The 24,194-nt window shown below is 43.1% G+C and overlaps 1 protein-coding gene across 2 annotated transcripts in view; it reads right to left on the reverse strand.

Annotated features, from left to right (window-relative positions):
• GCM1 (GCM transcription factor 1) overlaps positions 1-18,582 on the reverse strand; it is a 289,129-nt gene extending 270,547 nt beyond the window's left edge. For both annotated transcript variants that reach the window (XM_085610845.1, XM_085610844.1), the window contains exon 1: positions 18,407-18,582. In XM_085610845.1, coding sequence (XP_085466971.1) covers positions 18,407-18,502 — 96 coding nt within the window. In that variant the 5' untranslated portion in view covers positions 18,503-18,582. The remainder of the gene's footprint in view (positions 1-18,406) is intronic.
• Between the last annotated feature and the right edge of the window lie 5,612 nt (positions 18,583-24,194).

Below are 24,194 nucleotides of genomic sequence, written 5' to 3' on the forward strand. Positions count from 1 at the left end.
AGCTTTACGTGTCCGGGGAACTAAAAGCAAGGACTTGTTGGACGACCGGAGGGTTCTGGAAGGTGTATAAGGGACCAACAGATCCTTCAAGCCTCCAGACCGATTGGTGGCCAGAGCCCTGTAAATCAGAGTCAAAGCCTTAAAGGATATCCTGGCCTCAATTGGAAGCCAGTGTAGGGTCCTTCTGGCCATGTGAGCAGAGGCCCGTTTGGGCAGATCCAGAACCAGTTTAGCAGCAGCATTCTGCACCATTTGGAGACGGGTTAACAGGCCATTGTTAATGCCTAAATAAAGAGCATTGCAATAGTCGAGTCTGGAACCTATCAGTGCCAAGACTATTTGTTTCCTGGCCTGGAAGGACAAATTGTGCCTGATCTTCCGTAGGATGTTTATAAGGCCCCAACAGGTGGAGATGGTCCTCTTTACCTGTTGGTCCATCCTCAGGAGGGGGTCAATCAAGACACCTAAGTTTTTGGCCAGGGTTGTAGGTAAGGGGCACACCCCCATAGTAGAAGGCCACCAATCAGCCGACCAAAAATCCTCCTTTCCCCCAAACACCAGAATCTCTGTCTTTTCTCCATTAAGCTTCAATGAATTACAGACCATCCATTGAGCGACTGCCTTCATACAGTTTTTAAAATTAGAGGCAGCCAAGATGACAGGTTGGGCAAAAGACAGCAGTATCTGTGTATCATCGGCATATGAGATTACCTCCATCCCAAAGGATCTAATGAGCCTGGCAAGTGGGGTCACATAGATGTTAAAAAGGGTCGGGCTTAATGCCGACCCTTGAGGGACCCCACAGTGCACAGGAAGGGATGGAGACAAAAACTCCCCCAGCTTTACTCTCTGTTCCCTCTGATTCAGGAAAGATGCCAGCAAACTAAGTGCCGTTCCTTCCACCCCTATCTCTCTCAGCCTCGATGTTAGAACTAAGGGAGACAGGGTATCAAATGCAGCCAAAAGATCCAACAGGATAAGGAGAGTGGTCTGTCCCTTGTCAACCTTGGTGCGGATGGTGTCAAGCACGATAGTGAGGGCAGATTCGGTGCTGTGTTCTCTCCTAAATCCGTGCTGCGAATGATCTAACCGATCATAAGTTTCCAGAAAGTCGACAAGATGCTTATTTAGATGAATTTCCAGCATCTTGGCGGGAGCTGGGAGCAGCGAGATGGGGCGAAAGTTTTTAAGCACGCCCGGATCAAGTGTGGATTTTTTTAAAAGAGGTTTGACCACCGCTTTCTTCCACTGAGGGGGGAAGGTCCCTTCCTTCATTGCCCCGTTCATCACACCCAATAAGGGCGGGAGAAGACAGTCCTTACACTGTTTAAGAAGTTTCAGGGGGCAGGGGTCTAGAGGGGACCCCGACCTAACCTTAGACAGAAGGACTTCAAGATCCAATAAGGAAAGGGATGGAAAACTGGACAAACATCCAAGGGGCACCTCCTCAGGTAAAGGTAACAGGGTGACAGGAGGACCTGTGGAGGTAAATAGAGTCGCCTTTTGTAGCTCTAACGCTGAATGAATATCCACAATCTTAGTATTAAAGAATTGTGCAATATCATTACATAGCTGTTGTGAGCTGACCACCGGGTCTGGCATCTTTAGTGAGATGAGCGTGTCAACGATTTTAAAGAGGTCTTTGGGTGAAGAAAGAGAGGAGGTGAGAGAGGTGAAATATTCTTGTTTAGTTCTCATTACCTCCTTCTTATATTTCTTCAGAAGGACTTTGTGTCTATCCCTCTCACGCAGGTCCCAGCTAGACCGCCAAAGACGTTCCTGTCTCCGTAATCCCTGCCTGAGCAGTCTTAATGATTCAGAGAACCAGGGAGCCGAGGGGGTTCTTCTAGCAGAATAGCACAGAGTGGCCGGTGCCAGTTCATCAAGAGCTGTTATGAAACCATTCTCCAGCCTCTCCACTGCCGAGGTTACATCCTCCCCAGGGGTAATCAGTAACCCTGTAAGTTTAGGAGCGAGTACGTTGTTAGTTAGGTTTTTTAAATTGCGTCTCAGTTCAAACTTACTAGACTTGATTCCCCTATTGCTGGCCGAGGAGGTTGTTAAGACCAGGGGAATCGCATAGTGGTCGGACCATGAGAGAGGAAAAGGCATTTCAGTGGCCAACCGAGTGTCGTTGGAGAATACCCCATCGAGCGTATGGCCAGCCGTGTGGGTGGGGCCTTTGACCAACTGTATCAACCCACACCCAGAGAAGATATCCAGAAGAGATTGAGTTTCAGGTAAATCCAAATTCTCCAGATGAAAGTTTACATCCCCCAGGACGGTGAAATGGTCACAACCAAAATGTGACTCTAAGATCTTAAGCACCTGTCTGCCAAAATCAGTTTTGGTCCCTGGGGGTCTGTAAATAAGAAGGCCCTTAAACGGCATCTAATATTTAAATCAAAAAATATCTTAATTAAATAATTTACATAGTTAATTATCAATTAAACAATTAATAATAATTACCTAATTATAAATAATTATATTTAAATAACTTCCCACCCTTTAACCCTACAAACCCACCACACTTAACTTGATATATAACTTTAAAAATAGCTTAATTACACAATTTACATAATTAATTATCAATTAAATATTTATTAATAATTAACATTAATTATTATAATTAATTTCCTTTACACACTTTACCCGTACAAAAACCACAGCACATACTAGAAATATAAATAAAAAATATAATTAATTACTAAAAATACATATTTAATTATCAATTAAATAATAATAATTGAAAACGAATTATTAATTAATTATAATTGAATTACTTCCCACCCTATAATCCTACAAACCCACAACCTGCACCTAAAACTTTAGTTGATAAAAAGTAATTACACAATTAACATAATTAATTATCTATTAAATTATTATTATTATTTAAAAATGAATCAATTTATTAGAATAAATTTACTTCTCACCCCGTACCACTGTAAATCACACAGCCAACTGAGATACTAAAAATGACAACATACTATTAAATTAAATTTAAAAACCACTAAGAATTTACAAACTATATAAAAAAACATTAACAACAATTATACAAAAAATGTATAAGATAAAATTCAAATATATATTACAAAAAATAAAAATAATTTAAAACGTTATTATTATCAACAATATTTTTGTAAACGATAGTAACAACATAGATATTTTTTAAATCAATGTTAACAACATTGATGTTTTTGTAAATGATAACAACATAGATGTTTTTACATCGATATTCCTTACCCTAAAATCAATATTCTTGTCAACTATATTTTTGCACATGATATTTGTGCATCACGATATTTACGACTCAATATTTTTGCATATTGATATATTTTTTTCCATATTTTGTCCGAATACCATGAGAATTCACAGCCCCCCAGTCTGAATTTTATAAAGTTGGGTATGTGTAAGAGATAAGCCGTGGCAGAACAAAGGGCTCTCTGGGCGCTCATAGCTTTGCATTTTCCCGTGAAAAAAATGGAGGCCCATCCTGTCCACTACTCTATGTGTAATACAGAGATATTTATAAATAATGTTATTTTGGGGAAGAGAAGCAGTGTAGTTTAGACAGCTCCGCAGAAGTAGAGGAAGTCCTGGGAAGAGAAAGAGGCAGCTTAGCTGTATCCCCTGTATCTGAGAGAGATGATTAATTAAATAAACTGGTGCCATCAGAAATAAGGATTTACAGCAGTCAAGTTGGCTTATGGTGAAGCTCTGAGATACCATCGGACAAACATGACCCAATACAAAATACAAATGTCTGCAATAGTAAAAGCAGGATGAAGAGAGTGTATGAACACCACACATAAGTAAAAGATCCATATTCATATAAGCTCCCCAGTGGCGCACAGAAGAAGTGACCAGCGGCAATGACCTGTCATCCAGGGGATAGAAATCCATTGGTAATGCCTAAATCGGTTTCCCGATACCGCAATATATCATTTCAGTTTTGTCTCTATTGAATTTTAGGGAACTAACTCTGAGTCAGGCAGAAATATCTCTCATGCATTTATGAAATGAGTCCAAAGCGGACTATTGGGAGCGGTCAACCATCAGAATCAACTTAGTTATACGCGTGCTTTAGGAAATTGATAGCATAAGATCTGATCAGGAAAGTCAGTAGTCGCATATAAATATTAAACAGTGTCAGACTCAATGATTAAACAGAAAAAGGGAACTAGCCTGTAGGATAGTTTACACTGTGCACAATGCTGCGGATTACTACAGAACCCTTTTAGTACAATAATTGTTTACAACGAAGCGATAAACTAATTGAGCCAATGAGGTATATGTATTGACATTTGTATTTTATGTCCAATTTCACATAAAATATATTCAGTATATTGACAACAACTGAAAAAGTATATATTCACGCCACTATACAATTTTTGGCTTAACGAATGAATCAACAAATAGATACATCATAATCATTACATATGAACGATGTACATGAACATATTTAAAGAAAGCCCGATGCATTTCGGGACTGACACGTCCCTTCTTCAGGGGCAACCTGTGAACGTAAATATTTACATTACATATCAGCTTATACTGAAGTTTCTTAAACATACCCCAGATGGGGACCAAAAAACATATCAGCATGGTGTATTGGGTAAGTTTAACTTGAAGCAAACTCTAAAAAACGGTGAGAACTTCAATTAGTATTGACGTGGTCTATCAGGTTTTAAAACGTACTGGTGATTCGTGGTGCTGTTAGTATAAACCAAAAACGTTGTGAGAGAGATCCATAAAAAATGAAATGGAATAAGTAACCAATTTGGTTGAAATATGTGCGTTAATCTTAAAATGTCTGCCCAAATGTGCTGTGTACCAGAATGAAGGGGTAAAAAGAAGCAAGAAAGGTGAGAATCAATTCCAATGTACATAAATGGAGGTGAGCTCACCTCGGATAAAAGTAGTAAATTCATGGCAGTGGCAATTTAGATGCAAGGCGGGCTGAAAAATACAGATGGAAAACAAAGTAAACGAGCTAGTCCCATCTAACAGACAAACGGTTTTCAAAGAGATTATGTCATTCTACGTAAAGGTTATAAACTTACCCCTCGGTCCGTATATAACACAGAACTCGAAAATAAATTTGCAAGGGAAAGTAGTGGTCGTGATGTCGATCTGTGAAAAATGCAACAATAAGGCAAAAGTGAGCCCGCTATAGACCAATAAATAAAACCGAATGGAGGACCGGCTGAGGAAACAGAATGCTTACCGTTTTAAAAAATGCTGCTCGTGGCTAACCACGAAAGCGGATCAGCGACTAAGGTGATAACGCTGAACTGGAGTGTTCATCCCTGAAATACGTGCGTGGATGATAAAAATAGAAATAGGACTGAGATAGAAACTGCGGTGGCCATCTTAGAACAGGAAAATGAACGGAATAAAGTTTCCAACAGAGTGGAAAAGTCAATGTGTAGAGAATATGGAATAAAATAACGGGGGGAATAACAAGTAAATAAGCTAATCCGAGAAAAAAATGTTATGCACAAATGAAAGGGAATTGATGCCTAAAAGAATGATAAAACAGTAATTATACTGCAAAAATAAAGAATGTAAATAGAGAAAAAGGAGAAAGTTGTGAACGTAAGTGGAAACCTTCACCGACAAAGTAATTAGTTAGTAACTTATTGCCATGCATTCTGAGTCAGTATCCATATGGAAGCATCACAAAAAACAGCTCATATCAAATCGGTCATTGAGCCCAGTAGGGGACATTGTTTTAAGTTTTTGTATCCCAAACATTTCTCTTTGGAGTAAGGTTTTAGTGATATCAATACCTGGTCGTACATTAATTTTTTCAATGATTTGAAAACGCAATTGGGATATTGTGTATTTAGCTTCCCAATGGGTAGCTATGCTTGATGTGGTATTTTTGTTTCTGATTTTACTTTTGTGTTCAGTTATTCGAATTTTACGTTTACGTTCAGTTTTGCCCACATAGGCTTTCCCCCAGGGGCATTTAATACAATAAATCACATGGGATGAATTGCAATCACTAGTGTGTTTTAACCTGATTTTAGAACCTGATACAGGGTGAGTTAAAGTATTGCCAGTTATGACATTATTGCAGTGAATGCAAGTTGTGCATTTTTTGGTGCCAAGGTAATCCTCAGGTTTTGAACTAGGGTTTGGTGATGCTAATAAGGAACGTAAGTTTTTCCCTTTGGTATAGGCGAAGAGAGGTTTAACTTGAAATAAACCATTGAAGTCATTTTCATTTTGTAGTAATTCCCATCGGGCATTGATGATTTTTTTAATAGATTGGGATGAGGTAGAAAAACTTGCAATCGCCTGCTCTGGATTAGAAAAAGAAGGAAGAAAATGGGTGAAATGCCTTGCAAAAAAAGAATTAATTGTTCCCTGCATTGGGAATGCACGGAATGAGAAATAGTTGTATTGCCCAGCACGGCCAGGGCCTGGTTGTTGTGATCAACTTGTAACTATGGTAAGTTAATTACAATGGCCGACCCTGATTGTGCTCTTCAAAGAAACTTCCTCAGCTGGGGAGCTTGTACATGATTTCCGCCTGTTGCGGGGAAACTGCAGGCAGGCGAGGCACCTTATACTTCCCTGCAAGGGAAAGTTGCTTTGAAGGAACTGTGACGGTCTCAGCAATATGTTTACTTTAATGCAGTTTGCATTAAACTAAACACACAGTCCTTTCCTTCACAATGCTTAAAATAGCAACTGTGCTTTTTTGAGGGGTTTTTCAACCCACGGATCAGTGGATCAGCCTAATTTCCGCAGTGCGGGCAACATTACCATGTTTCACTTAACACACAGGAATTTCTGTCGTCTCTATCGGTAACCCTGCCATGCACCAGCCTCTTTGTCACTTCCCATAAAAGCTGTGGGCCCATTGCACTTATTTATTCTTTTTTCTATAAATTACTTCTTACTGGTCATTGGGCTATATGTACTTCATCTCTGCTGTGGCTTACTCATTCTTCGGAAATAAATCTAACTAATGAGTTGAAATCAGACATCACGCGTTTGGTGTGCTAGAAACAGACATATATTGTAAATGAATGGAATAGGTAATGCTTTCTATTGTGAGGCTGATACAGCTCGGTTCCTACGCCAAGTCAAGAGTGCCCGATGGCCTGGAGTGGACATGTTTGTAATTTGTAGCAGATATTTATCAAAAGGCTTTTACAATCAGCAATTTACAAGGCAAACAAATAAGCACTTTTGTTCAGTGCATGTTAGCACAATTATGCTGGCACTTGCTTGTATTAATCTATTACTGTAAATATTAATGAGCAGGTGCTCTGGGTTTGACCTGTGCCCATGATGTTTGAGTGTGTAGTAATTGTATAGCTCTTCAATCCCTGGTGGCACAGCACCCAGGTCAATGTGCTGCACAGCTAAAGGCTTAAAAGGTCCCAAAGGCGAGACCTATTGGCTATGTCAATGCTTGTTTTATGCTTGCAGTGGTTCTTTGGCACAGTGCTCACCTTTCCACTCTTGGGCTGTACACACCCAATTAGGAGAGCCCCAGAGACAATAAGCATACCTGTCTCTCTTCTAAGAGTAAGGACTAAGGAAGAAGCTCCGCTCAGCCAGAGCCCGAGTTCAGAGATCCGCAACGTGCTGTGAGAATGTCTGAACTTCTGAGCCTACCAAGACCAGGAGCCTGCAACTGCTGTCCAACCGACCTCGTGCATCTCTAGTGAAGAGTGCTCTAGAAGACAACATAGGCCTGATGTACTAACATATTTTTCAGTCGCAAACACTGCTATTCGCAAAACATGCATTTATAACCACAAAATAGGCTTTTACTATGAACTGATCACATTTTAGGATTCAGTAAACTTTTACCAACTTCTAAAACGGAATTGCAAATGGATACTGATTCGCAATTTGGAAGGAGTTTGTTGAAGGGTTCTCTTCCAAATTTCAAATCATTCTAAAATGTGTCTCCGTGTGTTGCAGATGACTCTGTGAACTTTGTGTTCCCGCACACTGAATTTGCTGCACAACTGCTTCACTGTGTGTCCTCAGTGATTTTGTGAGTCCCATGTGCCTGCACCCTGTATTTACCACACAACTGTTTCCCTGTGTGGTGAAGATGACTCTGTGAGTATTAGGTACCTGCACCATACATTTGCCGCACAACTGTTTCTCCCTGTAGTGTCAAGGACTCTATGGTGCTAAGTTCTTGCACTAAGCATTTGAAACATGCTGCTGTTGGGGACCCAGCAAGACCCATGTGCCTGCATATTGTACCGCCTTTTACGTTTATTGATATGGCCTAGGGAACTGCAAGGCGCATGTGCTTGCACCGTACTTCATTGGTCCTACCTTTCGCATCTTATGAGTAGCTACCCAAGTCCTCGGTCTGTTCATTGCTGCCTGCAGCTGCTGCCCTCTGACTTCCACTGCACCCTGAGATGGTCACTCCTTTCCAAAGCAGCAGATAACCCCAAATGGTGTGCCTGCGTGGTCCCCTTGTCTACCATTGTGGCTAAACAGATAGAATCAGCAGAAAATAAGACCAGAAATAGAATTCTGTCCTAGGAAAAGCAGGCTGTTGTGCTTGGCTTTGAGTAGCCTCTTGTCAGACTCTGCTTGAGAGGCCACAGGCCGACAGAGGCTAGTAGCCACTGCCATGGGGGCTGGGGTCATTTTTTTTTCTGCCCTGGGCCTGTCCTGCTCTGGCTCTACACCTGGGGCAAGTGGAACCGTTTTAGCACTTGACTCTCAGTAGCAGTGATGGCTTCTCGGGAGGTATGTGAGTGGTTACTTGGACAAAGCAATCAAAACTACACCCAGCAGTGCAATAAGATAATTGCCTGCCCCGTGCTTCCCTTTACAAAATATATTACTTCAGAACACAGAAAGCAAAATACTAAAAACTACAATAATGCTGGGATACCTGACTTGCGGGTATGAGTATTTCATGCTACAAAGTGGGACCCCCACCCCCTGTTCTAGACACTCTACTCCAACCCCCTCGTTCCCTTTAACTCAGTCTCAGAATCCTCAGTGTTAATGTGGCAAAGTTACTAGTCTGGGTGCAGCCCTTTCTCCCCCTTCCCACATAGAGTCTTGACGGCCTGAGCCTCATTTCAGTCTCTCATCTGTCTGTAGTGATGCAGGTCGGAGGCCTTGTTGAACCTTCATGTGGCGGTGGGTTCACCGTGGTGTGCAGGGGAATCCTGCATTGCATGCAACACTCTTCAGCACTTAGTGTGACGAGGTAATGGTCTTGGATCTTTGGAGTAGGGCCTGCTCCTGGGCACATCTGGGGCAGTGCCGGGTTCTCTACTTGACTTCCTTGACATGGTCAGGACTGTACAGCACAAACTGGGAGGGCCATGGTCACACCATCTCTGTTCACTGGCACATGGGTGGTGCCACAGGCAGATACCCATCCCTTCAGTCAGGCCAGCCAATTAGGCACACAAGCTCCAGGGTCTTAGCAACAAAAATGTAGATACTACAAAGGAGACTACCTGGCACACTACAGCAGTGCCCAGATTTCTCCAAATAAGCTGCTCAAATCAACTAGCGCTCTTGCCCATATTGATCGTACAAATTGGGAGACTTCTGTTTGATGGACGCTGCACCAGGGTCAACTGGCACAGCCACTTCGATCGATCTGCCCCTGCCTGGGTTAGTGCTTTCCTTTCCTACCATTCAGACAGTATTCCTTGCACACCAGGGCAAGTCAGCAACTCCTTTGTTAGATTTGACTCCAGTTGATGGTCCCTCACTTCTGGAGAGCAGGCTGTCAGATACACATTAGCCCTTGGTTGCACAGTGTTTCCCCTGAATACTCTCCAAGGTGTATTCACTCTTTGGTTGAAGGGAACTTGGAACTGGAACAATTAGTGGGTCAGCTGCTCCCACTTTTATACAGAGTTGGCAGCCATGGTATGTGGAGTCTCAGGCTGCCTTTTCAGAACTGTTTTGGGTCGGTCCTTTTTCCTCAGAGCAGGGTTGTCTTTAGGGGGGAGACGTCCATTACAATGCCGGCATTACATCATAATGCCTTTATAACACAACTTTTACAATGCAGGCACCATTACATCACATGCTATTACAATGCATGTGCCTACATTTTTTTATAATATTTTAATTTTGTAAAAGTGCTTAGTAATGGTATGCGTAGTACTAGTATGCATTGTAATTGTTTGCGTTGTAATGGATGTTTTAGTGCATTCAAAGGATTTTGCGTTGTAATGGTATGCGTTGTAAAAACATGCGATGTAATGATAACTGCGTTGTAAAGTCTGCATTGTAAAAGCATGCGTTGTAATGGTTTGCGTTGTAACATCATATAAACTCTTTAGGCTGGAGCACCCACAACAGAGGTGCAAAGAGGTGTGAGCAGTCTGCACCTTGACTATCAACAGCCACATCAAACAGTGATCAGGAAGAGACAGAAAGGGCTGCTCTCCTTCTAAGGACCCTTCACGCCCTGACATCAGATACTGTGGTATCCACAAAATGGCAGCTCCAGGAAGACTAATCAGCAGCCTTCTGTATGAGAACGCCCCTGATCGAATTTCTAGAGAGAAGCCTGTCTCCTCTTTCCCCACTTCAGTGTCTGAGTTCCTTCCCCCAGTCTCAGGAATGTCAGAAACAGTTCCAATGTCTGGGAACATAGCCTCACCTTCATCTTGAGTACATGACCAGGTATACAGCTTCCAAAATGGAATCCACAGGTCTATGTCACCCTGGTCCGCTCATACTCTCATGTACGACTCACCATTTCACTAGCATACAAGCACATGTTCAAGCGACAAGATGTTAGTGCTAGGACTCTGGGTTCCCTGTAAGCAGTGGATCTTGGGGTGATTGAACCAGTAGGCTTCCACTCACACAACACCGGTAAACAGCCAGGTCACATTATAATAATTACAAAACACAGTATTCTGCCACCACTAAGCTGCAGGTGTGAAACTTGTGACAGGGACAGTAGTCGAGGTTTCACTATGAGGGGTTCACTTGGTGCACCTCTTGTGGGTCAAGGAAAGGACCAGGCCGTCATGTAAATACTGGATTGGTGTAAGACTGGGGCCAAAACCCCAAAAATAAGATAATAGCAAATACCTCCAGTTCAGGCATGCGGTGCAGGGGACACAAAAGTGCACAAAGTGCACCTTGCAGGGGTGGTTAAAGATAACCACTTATAATGGAGCATATACCCTAAAGATAACCACTGATAATTAAGTACTCACAAAGAATCTACTCAATATACTATTTCAAAAGAGTAGTTAATGCTACAACCACTTCTTAAAGTTACTAAACATGGGAGCTCATTACGATGCCAGTAGGACTATCGTCTGACCGAAATCACATCGGGAGTGGAACCACCCTACTAGCAGTCGGTGTTTCTACCCCCGTATTACAATGCGACTGCTAGAACGGTGGTCAGAAATATGCCTTTTTCAATTGCGGCTTGTTCTACAGCCTGGAAAGGGGCCACAGCACAAACTGCATTGAAAAAGGCATATTTTTAAACATCCATGCACTGTGTGTAAGGTACCACGTGGTGCCTGGCACACAGTGCATGGATGTTTGGGGTCCGTCACATGTGCCGGCCCCATAGTGGAGGCCCATGGCAGACGGGGGCCTGCTAGGGGCCCCCAAACTCCCTTTCTGTCTGCCTGTACATGGCGATCGGACTGCCATGTACAGGCCAAAGGAAACAAACATCATAATCATAGGGATTACGGTCGGAAAGCTGTGGTCGGCCCCTCCTCACGATGCCTCCGGCCTCCGTATCATAATCCGGAGGTCGGATGCTTCTGCGGCGGGCTCACCGACATCAGAATAAGGCCCATAGTTCCTTAATGAAAATAAAAGTCTTATATATTTACCCAAATAATACCCCCTCTTGGTAATTATATTAATTGTAAGTGATACCTCTGCTGCCTGATCTAGACGCTTTACTGAATAAATACAAAAAAGGAGGTCTCTACCTATGGATTTCAGAGCGTACAATGTATCGTCTTTTTAGTATGTCAAACACATGGACTAAGACAACAATAAGAAATAACAAAAAAATTAGATTCGGAGCATAATCGAGAATAACAAATTTATATTTATAAGAGTTTTATTTTTAAATAGAATCGATTTCGAACAGATAAATTTAGTACATTGACTGGTTAGTTATTGATACAAAAAGACTTTCAAAATAACAGTGAAAATATTGAACCGATCAGTTCCACCTGAGGCTTTTACTTCCCGCTTGGAGCCCTCTGGATTGACAGTACACCAACTTTAACCCGCAATTCATGAGCCCTGTTTAAATCCTATCACGACGAACCTTTCCGTGATTTTTACGAAGATGTGCTTATATCATTATCCCTCCATGGCCCATTAAAGCCCTGCTTCATTCAGAATTGGCAACCTAATTCTTTCGCATCCGGAATTCCCTTGATAAGGGATTTGTCTCTGATTCCAAGAGCGTCCTTTTTCGCTTCAGAATTTCAAGCAAACGCATCAAATGATTTTAACTTGAGCTATCCTGCTCATCCCTATGTGCGATCTCACAGGTCCCAGTACAAATCCATACTACAACTCTTGGTTTTGTTTGCCCTGAAGAAGGTGGCACCTACATTTTGGTGCATTCACCGAAACGCGCATCGGCGTCTTCATGTGGCCCACCCAAGCCCTAATTTCTCAAATCTGAACATGTGTCACATAACACGACATTGAATATTCATGTGATTCTGTGTATATATTGAGTTTTGTTCACAAATTCAATTTTCTTTGGGCTATTTATACCTTTTATATGTGAATGTGTGATCTTAGTGTCTACGGTGTGGGATGATTCCGGTATGAATGTGTAAGCCAGTGAGTGTCTGAGTACGTTTTGGGACCCTGTTCAATATTTTCACTGTTATTTTGAAAGTCTTTTTGTATCAATAACTAACCAGTCAATGTACTAAATTTATCTGTTCGAAATCGATTCTATTTAAAAATAAAACTCTTATAAATATAAATTTGTTATTCTCGATTATGCTCCGAATCTAATTTTTTTTGTTATTTCTTATTGTTGTCTTAGTCCATGTGTTTGACATACTAAAAAGACGATACATTGTACGCTCTGAAATCCATAGGTAGAGACCTCCTTTTTTGTATTTATTCAGCTCCTTTTTTGTATTTATTCAGCTGTTTTCCCCTGAATCTCTACCTACATCCATTTCGCAGGGGTTCCCCTTGTTGTATTGGTTCTAGACGCTTTACTGGCCTTGACTATTCAACTTCGCGCCCCTGAAAACCAAAGTATAACAAGCATTGGCATAGCCAATAGGTCTCGCCTTTGGGACCTTATAAGTATTTAGTTATGCAGCACAATATCATTGGTACAACAGCATCAACTGTTGCATGGCTAAACACTTATAAGGTCCCAATGGCGAGACCTATTGGCTATGCCAATGCTTGTTCATCCTTAAAGCCCGGTTCGTCATGAGGTGGTACAATTGCTCCAAATACCGCGTTTTCCATTGGTCTATGGAATGGGATGACTTCGTATGAAGAATGTAACTAACCCTCTGTGCTCGGATAATCTGATCATTGAGTTTTAGGGCTGTTAAGCTAAAAAACAAACAATGACTGCCATAGTTTTAAAATCACACAAGGTTTGTTTAGAGACTTCCTCATGATAAAGTAAATCAACGGAAATATTGGGAACATGCCCATGTCAGCAAGGATTCACTATTCTTCGCTGAATTTGCCCCACGATGGCTAACAGGGTGGTTTATTTTTGAAGCACAAAACCGGAACTGTTTCTCACTCACACTTTTCTAAATAAGAGCAATTCTTTCAAGATTCTTCACGTAACGTGAAACCATGTAGACTGATTCTAAGATGAGGGATATAGTTTAGAGGTCGCTAGAATCCTAAAAGAACGGCGTGATTTCTGCTCTTTGCAAAGTATAGCTAACATTTGGCAAGTGTACAAACATAGTATAGTGTTTTGGAAGTAGAGTAATGAATGCGAACACAGTGGTACTTAAATGTTGTTTTAAGTACAAGGCTGGTGCAACTCCTAGATCGGCAGAAATGCTCAAGGAAAATAACTGTTCGAAAATGTTTTTATTTTGAAAACACCAATGTCCTGTGCCTTGAATACAGCGGCGCGGTATTTGTGGAAAGTAACTTACAGCTGAGACAGAAGTTTAAGCGGGCACGCGTACTGAGCAAAAGAGAGAGCGCCCAAAATACATCCTTTATTTCAAGCACCGTCGTGTTTATAAAGGGCGGAGCTTCCGGGATGACAACACTAGAGTGAAAAGATCCCTGCTGATGCTTGGGAAAAGAGACCGCCATTAGAGAATAGTAGTGGTGCGCGCGCACGACGGCAAAAGTTGTCCGACCTGGGTCTGGCCTTCCAAGAACATTGCGGATTTTTGTTCTCTGGTGGCTGGCATCCTGGTAGGGTGAGTCCAGTGTAAAAGCCCGCAGGCTCCGCTGTGGGAAACTACTCAGCTCCTCTACAGCTAAGTGAGGCGAGGGAACCAAGATATGGGCGATTGGAAAACCATGCAGTTTTTAGCAAATTACTTTAGTAAGCATCCAAATCCCAGGGGGTGATTCTATATTCAGGGCGTGTGATCAGGGAGAATCGTGACAGTGGGAAGGAAAGGGCGCGTGTGTGGGGGAAGGAGGGGCTAGGGTGTGAGAGGGAACGGCGAGGCGGAAGTAGAGGGAAGATGTCAGGGAGGGTGGATTGTTGGGAGGACAGATGGTCGGAAGAGAGTGGAGATAAAAGTAGAGAACTGAGGATTAGATGAAAGAGTGGGCTAGAAGAGGGAGGGCGAGTGATGGCAGAGAAGCGAGGACGAGAGAGAAAAGAAACAAGCGTGCACGCCGAGCGAGTGGTGCGCGCGTGACGGCAAAAGTAGGCTGGCGAGTGGTGCACGGGTGCCTGCTACAAAAGTATAAGAATAACGAAAGAATGACGAGGGAGTCGGAGAAGGGAGGGTGTAGGGGAGAGAATTAAAAAAAATGCTTAAAGACATCGCGCGGCCTTGAGCAAAAGTAAACAAAGCTGGCGGCTCGAAAGAATGACGAGGGAGTGTTGTGGCGTCCATCTCAGCAAAGAAACCATTGGTTGAGCATGTCATCGCGGAGCAATGATTGTGGAGAGGCGGAGCGAGTTTTCAAAGTGCTGCTGAAGACTGGCGGTTCGCGCGTGCACGCTCGCGTGAACGCAAGCGCTAGGCCAGCCAGCAGCACTTTGAAAACTCACCTACTAAAGTCTCTCCGAGCAGCGCATTCGCGCTGACTCAGCGAGACCTAAAAAGGAGTTTCTTGCCGTTGCGAGTACATTGCAGTAATAGCTGGTGTTTGCATTTTCAGGGACAGCTGTAATACATATTTCAAGGATCACCTGCGGCTACAATGCATAGCCCCATACAAAGCAGTAGCAGTACATAAAACAGCATACAGCTAGAGCCAATAAAAAAAATATTTAGACATAGTCGTCCGCATAATATATTCATTAAAAAAACGTACAAAAGACATAAGCTTTTCTAAAACTCATTGATTTCAATAAAAATAATAAAAACAACCTCAAAATACATAGCCTATTCAGCATTTTCTTATACTTTCTAAACTATATCTAGCCCTTCAATAATACAATTAAGGCTTTTTCTTAGTATTGTGAAAGAAGGGAAACTGCTAAAGTTATCGTTTCAAATCCAAGTGAAAACGTCACTGAAACGCAACTGCAACTGGCTACATTCTGACATTTTTAAGTAGTGTTTTTCCTTTGCCCAACAGCAACCAAAAACAAGCATTGGCATAGCCAATAGGTCTCGCCTTTGGGACCTTATAAGTGTTTAGCCATGCAACAGTTGCACAACTAAATACTTATAAGGTCCCAAAAGCGAGACCTATTGGCTATGCAAAGCGGCCGCGAAAGTAAAAGTGATCGCGATCACGATCAAACATCAAAGCGGCCGCTAAAGTGAAAGTAATCGCGGTAAAGCGCGGCGCGCGCACCCGCGCACATGCACTGTAGCTCTATGCTGACCTGGTAGCACTTTTTGGAGCCCTCTCAATAAGTCTCGCCAGACCGGTGCATGCGCTGGGTCAGGCGAGACCTAAAAATGTGCATGACTCTTCGCTTTGGTAAAGCTTGTATTATCCCAATGGACCATAGTAGGAGTGTGTTGTAAAGGGCATTGCTGATGTCCAGAGAGGACAGGAGGACAGCCCTGCTCAGCGAAACTTTGTGTCTCATCAGAAGTAAACCATCTGAAGCTTCGTATTTACTGATCTATCTACCAGAACTACTGAGAGAGTATGCTTTGACGACAGAATGTGAAAGCACCTATAAGGAATTGTTTGCTATCTGCACTGCTGACAGTCTGCTTAGGATCAAAACTTCCAGAGCTTCCATTTCAACTAACCAACACAGTAGAACACACAGAAGATCTTGTTGAACGTAAGCGGTTAATTCCTTTAGATCCAGATGACACTGCCCTAGAAGCTGGACCAGAGGTTCTAACTCTGACCAAAAACAATCACAATATTGGAAGGTCTGTCAATGAGCGCTCTAGCGGTGCCCACAGTAATAGGTGAGATAACTGTCAAAAACCCCTAGAGTGCCTAGGTGAATAACCTGAATACTACACACAGTGACTGGCAGTAGGTCCTTTAATCAAGTGCAGACTCAATGCTCCAAGAATGAGCCTCGGCTTCATGGATGGAGGTCTAAGGAGGCCTCTACAGATCTGTCACAGACTTGTGATGGCTGAGATTGACAAGCTGGGAAACTCCCCCAAAGACCTCACTGATTAATAAATAGTGGTAGACATATTGCAAGGGAGACTGTTCGAGCACCCTTCTATTCAATGCCGCATTACACTGAAATTAAGGATCCTTCCAAATAAGCACCTCTTTCTTTTTAAATTCTTTGCTACTGCTTTGGTAAAGATTATTAAGTTTCAGTTCCTTCAGCCACAACACCCTTTATTGTACCAACAACCATAGTGGACTGGGAAATGCTACATTTATGTTAAGTATGTATGGAGAACATCAATTTGAACAAGCATTGGCATAGCCAATAGGTCTCGCGTTTGGGACCTTATAAGTGTTTAGCTATGCAACAGTTGCATAACTAAATACTTATAAGGTCCCAAAAGCGAGACCTATTGGCTATGCAAAGCGGCCGTGTGGCCGCGAAAGTGAAAGTGATCGCGATCACGATCACACATCAAAGCGGCCGTGCGGTCGCTAAAGTGAAAGTAATCTCGGTAAAAGTGGCGCGCGCCCGCGCACAAGCACTGTAGCTCTAGGCTGGCCTGGTAGCACTTTTTGGAGCCCTCTCAATAAGTCTCGCCAGACCAGCGCATGCGCTGGGTCAGGCGAGACCTAATGAGCAAGTGCCTCTATAGAACAGTACCACTTAAAAAACACCTTAGACAATATATTCAATTTGAGAATCAGGGATTCAGGCTTCTGTCGCTGCCTAGCTTTAAAATCAAACAGGGCTCAGAAGGACCCGAGTGCCTCCAGCGCTCAGGAGCCACTGACCTCATGTTATGGTCGTGTCACTTCAATTTGAAAACTCAGTGAGCGAAGCCACTGCTACTCTCACTGCTGGAGGCAAGCAGAATGCCTTTCAAAGGCGTCCAAATGAACTGGAACTTTCCTGGCCCGCCCAGGAGCCAGGCGGGCAACTAGAGGCAAATTTCGGGGGGGGCTGAAAAAGATTTCGGGGGGGCTGAAAAAGATTTCGGGGGTGCCAAGTCTTCCAGCCATAGGCAGAGTGGCTGTAAGAAGGGCTGAAAACACAACAAAAGCCTCATTAACGAGTAAATGGTCTTTTAAAGACCTGTGAAGTACTCGGGTGCGGCTGCAATAGACGGACGCCAGCCCGCGAGGCTGTCTCAGCCCGGGCTGACACACATGACGGGGGGCTGAAGCCCGGTGAGCCCAATGGGTGTTGCGCGCCTGCCAGGAGCACTCCAGGTAACAATAGGAACCACGAAGACAGTGGTCGGCAGTGTCTCGCTGAACAACCACCATATTGTCTATCAACCCTGCGCAATCCAGAGATCAGAGTCAGCCGCTTGTTGGGCGTGCTCTTTAAAAGAGAGGTTTTTATGGACTGTGACACCTAGACAACTAGTATGATGCCACTCTCCCCGACTTTACATTTTGTACCTGCCAAACAAACTCTTCATTTTGCCATATAATTATATCACCTATATTTTAATACCATCAATATCAGCTATTATCTTTACAAGATTGATAAGGAGTATTCAGCTGGTTTTGTAACTTTATTGGGTTACAGCCCAGCCCCACAAAGCTATCGAGGTGGGGAAGAGTGCAGACGTGTTTGCCATTAGAGCCTCCGCTGCTGATACACAACAATGGCCGACAGACTGGCTTTTACCCGCCCAATGTGTGGGCGACGTACCTGGGGTAGTTTGATGTCATTGATGTCCCAGGTTCTCCCTCCATGTTGAGCATCACCCTCCTTAGGTGCAGGGGCCTCGTTTGCTGCTCTAAGCATGTTGGACGCCCACGGCTGCCCTCCGTTCTCTGGGGGAATCGGAGAGCTCGGGCCCCCGTGCAGTGCTCCACGAGGAAGTACTTTCCTGAAAGTGACGAATAGACTGACAGGCAGTGAAGGGTAAAAGTAGGCCTGTTTCGCCAGAAAAACCTGTTCAGTGTATTGTTTGGGCATTTTGCTGACGACCGTTTGTAATGGAAAAAAACATTTCAGGTGAGCAAGATGACTTTTGAAGTTGTAACGAGAAAAATTCCAAATTATATTATTTTTTACTATTTCTGGTACTTAATTGGTGTAGCAGGGGCTAGATGGGCCCAGGCCGAAGGCGCAAATTTTCTGAAGGCGTCATGGAGCTGTGTGTATTAAGGTTATGCCAACAATAGCGCCCTTCTTATCTTGCTCCTGCATTGTCCAGTCCCTGCCTGTTAGTTTCTGTCTGATTTGCCAGATGAAAGTGGTTTTAGTCCTTCATTATAATACGGCGGGAGATGTGTTTAACTCCCCTTTAGTCCCATTCCTTGCCATCCCTTCACCTCTGACCCCTGCTGACACACGTCAACAATACCATCATCAGTGTGTGGCAGCCAAGCTACTGGGGATTTTGGTGAGCTGGGGGAGGTCCTGGATGTTTGTATGTTTAGGGGCCAGTCCCTGCTCATCCAGGTACTGACCTGTAAACACAAAAGGGACCCCCTGCTGTCTCATTTAATTCACTATCATCAGCAAGGGCACCACATTTCTCTCCGCCCACGCCCAGGACGCTATTTTAGCAAAGTCTGGCTCTGAGTATAACATTTGTAAAAAAAAATGTTTACAGTGATAGGAATTCGACTCCCAACTTCCATCACTGAACTCTTTGCACATGGAAAAAGATCTCACATTTATTGCGGGAATGGACTCCTCATTTAGCTTGAATGCATTAGATAATTTCCTTGTGTCCATAGCGGCTGTGCTGCCTACCACAGTTACTTGCACATTCATGCATTGGTTGATTTTAGCCATTGCCAGGCATGCAGCACCAGTTACTTTAGGCATTGGCAGAGGTATGGTCTTCTTTTCAATCCACCATTGGTAACTGGTAACCAGCAACCAAAAGGTCTTTTTTTACTTCTACAGATTCTCAAACTGAAAGCTACAATTCCAGAACTCTCATCTATGTTAGTCAACATTTTTTAACAACACATATATTTACTAAGAAACTGCTGAGACGTCATGGGCTTTCCAACAATTATGGACTATATCCCGTACAGTGCTCTTGGGCACAAAAAGAACTGTTGCGCCCGACAAAAAAATATTAATATTCGGCGTGCTTTTATAGTAATTCGAAACTGTGTAAACAGAGACACACTTCATACGCCAGCTCTGTCATGTATGAATGCCATTCAGTGCATTTGTGCTGCTCTGAGGGCTCTGCTTACTTTCATCACAGACCGAGCAGAGGAACCTTGTAAGGGGCAAAGGGTGTTGGGAGTGCATTGCTGCAGCAGGTTAGATGTACGCCTGCTGTTTGGGAATTAGTAGATTTTCCACCTCAATACCATGTGGTGCTTTTTTAGGTCAAGCCTAGAGTCAGCGCACATGCGCTGCGAGGCATTCTGTAATCCCTTAGCGAAGTTTGAACACACCCACACACGCCCACTGCTTTTCTATTGGTTGCTTGCTATGCTTTTAGAAATTCCATTGCTTTTATTGGTAAACAGTGTGCATTTGTCCTGCCTTGTGGCTGGTTTGTTACCGCCTTGGCTACTGACCCTGCTACATGGATCCTTTCACAAGTTGCCTTATGTTTTGTTTCAATGCATTACTTTTTATTTCTGGCCTCTCCTTGCAGCTCGCTTGTATTTGTTATTTCCTGCTCCTGTCTATGGCGCTTTTTTTTATTTTCAGCGCACCATGCACACTTTCACTTTACTAACAAATGCATTATCGCTCTAAGATTTGTTCCTGAGTATGTTTGAGATTATATCACCGAATGCTGCGGTGGACGCTGTGTTGTCCAGCGGCCGCTGTGTGCTATAACCTGGTCCAGCAGAAATCAGAGCTGCCAGGTTAGTGCCTCCATACTGCACACACAGCCGTCATTTGGCACCGTTACCTCGAGCACACATGCCAACTGCTCGGAAGTTCCCCACAAGTCAGATGCCTTAATAATTATCCAAAACAGCGATGTAAATCACAAATGGGAAGGGGAAAAAAAGGGAGGGAGACCACAACGTAATGGTAGGGTGAAGTGAAATAAACGATAATTTTGTAAGTAGTTAAGAAGCACTACAGTACATAATTATGTAATGACCATAACACACAGGGTAAGCAATGGGCGTGTAAGTGAGAGAGAGTGGGCGGCGCAGTGATACAGGGGTGTGAAGAACAGCATAAACAGCAAAATATCAAGTTCAAGTGATCAAAATTGCAAGTTATATACAGTGTTTTTGTACAAGATAATCAGGTAAATAGATTGACCACAACTGCGCCTGAGTTCTAGGCTGGGTAGTCAACGGCGTTTCAACCTGAATGATTGTAGGTCATCATCAGGACTATGGTAATGCAGTTAAGGGTAGTATTCTGAGGGAAAAAGAAAGGAAGGATAGATAAGTAATTGAGTGGTCCAAGGGAGAGGGGACACGGGATAGGAAAGGTACAACAATTGAGCTAAGTAGAAATCACCTAACAAGGAGAGTAATGATCCGGGATTATTGAAGATCAGCGGAGCATCAAGCGAACTTGTAGATGCTGTAGAAGAAGTAGACAGGGTAAAGAAACATGCAGTGTATCTGGTTGACCGCAGGTATGGGGAAAAAAGCAAAGAGCCGGAGTTTATATAATTAATATATAATTACCAGAAGGGGTCCTGGTGGGTATGAACAAGGTAAGAGGAATCCGGGAAAAGCTGTGTCAATCTAGGCAAACCGCAACCGGTAATTGGGCAAATTAGATGAATCTGAAAGGAAAATGGCAGGAGGAAGGAGTCAAAGCAGCGCGAGGCAACGGGCTTAAAAAAGTGAACACTTTGGTGCTTGACGGCAAATTCGGGTAACCGACCGATCGCTTAGGGCGGTCGAGGTAGTGATGTTGCAGTACTTACTCAGTAGGCAGATAGTCCGGGGGCGGGTGGCACGAGGGCCAGGTTGTATTCGCTGTAACGGAGGAGTAAAGCCTCTGCGCTGCGAGCGGGTCAAGGACAAATGAAGAGTCTTGGACAGTGATTACTCCTCCGTTACAACGACTACAACCCGACCCTCGTGCCACCCGCCCTCGGACTATCTGCCTACCGAGTAAATACCGCAACATCACTTCCTCGACCGCCATAAGCGATCAGTCGGTTACCCGAATTTGCCGTCAGGTGCTCGTGTGCCTGCTCTGGTTTCAAAGCCTGTGTGTACATTCAGAAGAATGTGCGCTTAAGAGAAACAAGCTGCGCTAAGGTAGATATATATGCAGCTCTTTACCCAAAAGATGGAGGACTCACTCTGTAGGTGTTCTGCACTTGGGAAAGAGGCAGGGAGGAACCAGAGCCTGGTAGCCTAAGGCCTTATGTGGAAAGATGTAAGTTAAAATGCTTCAATGGATATCTTTATATATTGTGTCCTGCTCCTGTGCACACACAATATTTCATATTTAGGCAGGTTATGATAGATAAGTGGCACAAGTCCTTTAACTGGCCATTAGCTGGTGATTCCTGTAGTCTGTATTCTGCTGTGTCATCAGTAGCTTTCTAGTGCCACCTGGTTCCTGACGTCTGCACCCTAATCATTACGTGTACCCTGTACTCTGTGTCCCGCTGTTACTGACTGGTCAGAGTTAGGCATGTTATCACTTCACCAGCGCTTAAGAGAAATTTTAATTTTCAGGCAAAACTTTTTTCAGCCCTCCTATGTTCAAAATAATCAATTTCTTTTCCTCTTATGCTCGCTCTCTTATCACTCGTCCACCTCTCATCTGGTCTTCTCTCCCGCCCTCATTCTGTTTCTCTCTCTTGCTCTCCCCATTTCTCTCTTTCCTTCCTTGTCCTGTCTCTCTCGCTTCCTCTGTCGCAAGCAAATGCACATATACAATTTCTTACTCTCTCTCGCTTCCTTCTTTGTCACCCTTCCTCCAACTTTTCAACATGCTGCACAGCAGCCATGCTGTTCATAAACATAGCTTAAGAACATTGACAAAACCTATAGCTCTCGTGAAACACTTACACGGTTCCAAAAGTGAGACCTATTGGTTATGCCAATGCTTACTGTAGTAGAAAACAAATGTCTCGTATGAGAGTTTCCAATGCCAATAGTCAATGCACATCCGCAACAGAACAGAATAAACAGCATGTAATCAGGCACACCACAGACAGGGACATACCAATAGCCCCCACAGCCCCTGCGGTGCGGTGGGAGCTCCAGGGGACCCCCTACAGCACTGTGCATGGGCAGGAGAGCTCCTAACTAGCCCCATAATGGGCAGCCCCCTCCATGTACTTTGCAGGCCCCTCCCCTCAAGTTTCGTTACACCATAGACCCATATTCAGTGATGTGTGCACAATTTCAAGAGAGAGGAGCAGTACTTTACTTTACTTGGAGGGATATACCATATCCACTACTTGGATTGGAAGGATAGACACTACACTCTGACGACGTTAGTACTTTCCTGTTAACACCCTGCTGGAGCGTAAATGTTAAAAATATCTTTCTTTATCAATTACTACCTGTAAGATCATTTACATCACTTTTACTGGATGAGACACTTTAACCTATCTAGTCGAAAAACATGAGTTCACATTCTGCATCGTTAAAGCATGCAGAGTTTTAGACAACAATGATAAGAAAATGTAAACAAAGTGAAAAAGTTAGGATTTTATGCTGATGCATTTATATGTTGTGAGAAAAGATGAAAAAAATATAATAGGGAGAGTTTTGTGAATAACAATATTCAAATGTATATTAAAATGAACGCATATATGCATAGTGGTACTAGAGAAATGTACGAAAATGCTTTTTGCAAAGAGAACTCACTTAAAATGAGTGTGGGATTTTTTTAAAGCATATGAAAAATAATACATGCACGAAAATTGTCACGTTGAAATCGTGCTTGCATGATAATGTGCCAAAATAATGACTGGAAATACATTTTTAGCAGTACTTAATACTGACATGTATTTCATGAAGAGAACCTATAACTGAATTAATAAAGAAAGTTTGATGCAATTGCAAATGTATGATCTTCAGTAATATTAAGACAACAGTGATTCAGCTTTTTTTCCATGTATGTCTCAAAAGCTTTCTTTTCCTTATGGCAATGTAAAATCCTATGAGACAGACACCTAAGCCCTATGGGAACTTTCTGTAAAGTTTCACTTTTATTCTGGCTGACAATGGACTCACTTCTAACTAGAAGCATATTCTATAGAACTGTAGCAAAATAATGTTGCAAACCCAGGGTAAGGCGCATGGGAATGGATTGACTATGGACAACCACAATTACCTACTACTTCAGTGGAAGTGACGAAATGCTAACTAATGGAGCCTAATGAATTTTAATGAGACTTTAAAAAAAAAAAAGGATTGTTAAATTCATCCGGAATTATATGATTTACTGATCATCCCATGATAGCCCACCGTGAGTGACCAATGAAACCCCATGCACTGATGGAATTGATATGTTAAGCGGTGTAAACCTGGAACATTTGGAGTACAATTGCCCCATCTGGGGGGAG

Source organism: Triturus cristatus, chromosome 6 (genome assembly GCF_964204655.1).
Source record: "Triturus cristatus chromosome 6, aTriCri1.1, whole genome shotgun sequence".
In the NCBI taxonomy this organism is placed as follows: Eukaryota; Metazoa; Chordata; class Amphibia; order Caudata; family Salamandridae; genus Triturus; species Triturus cristatus.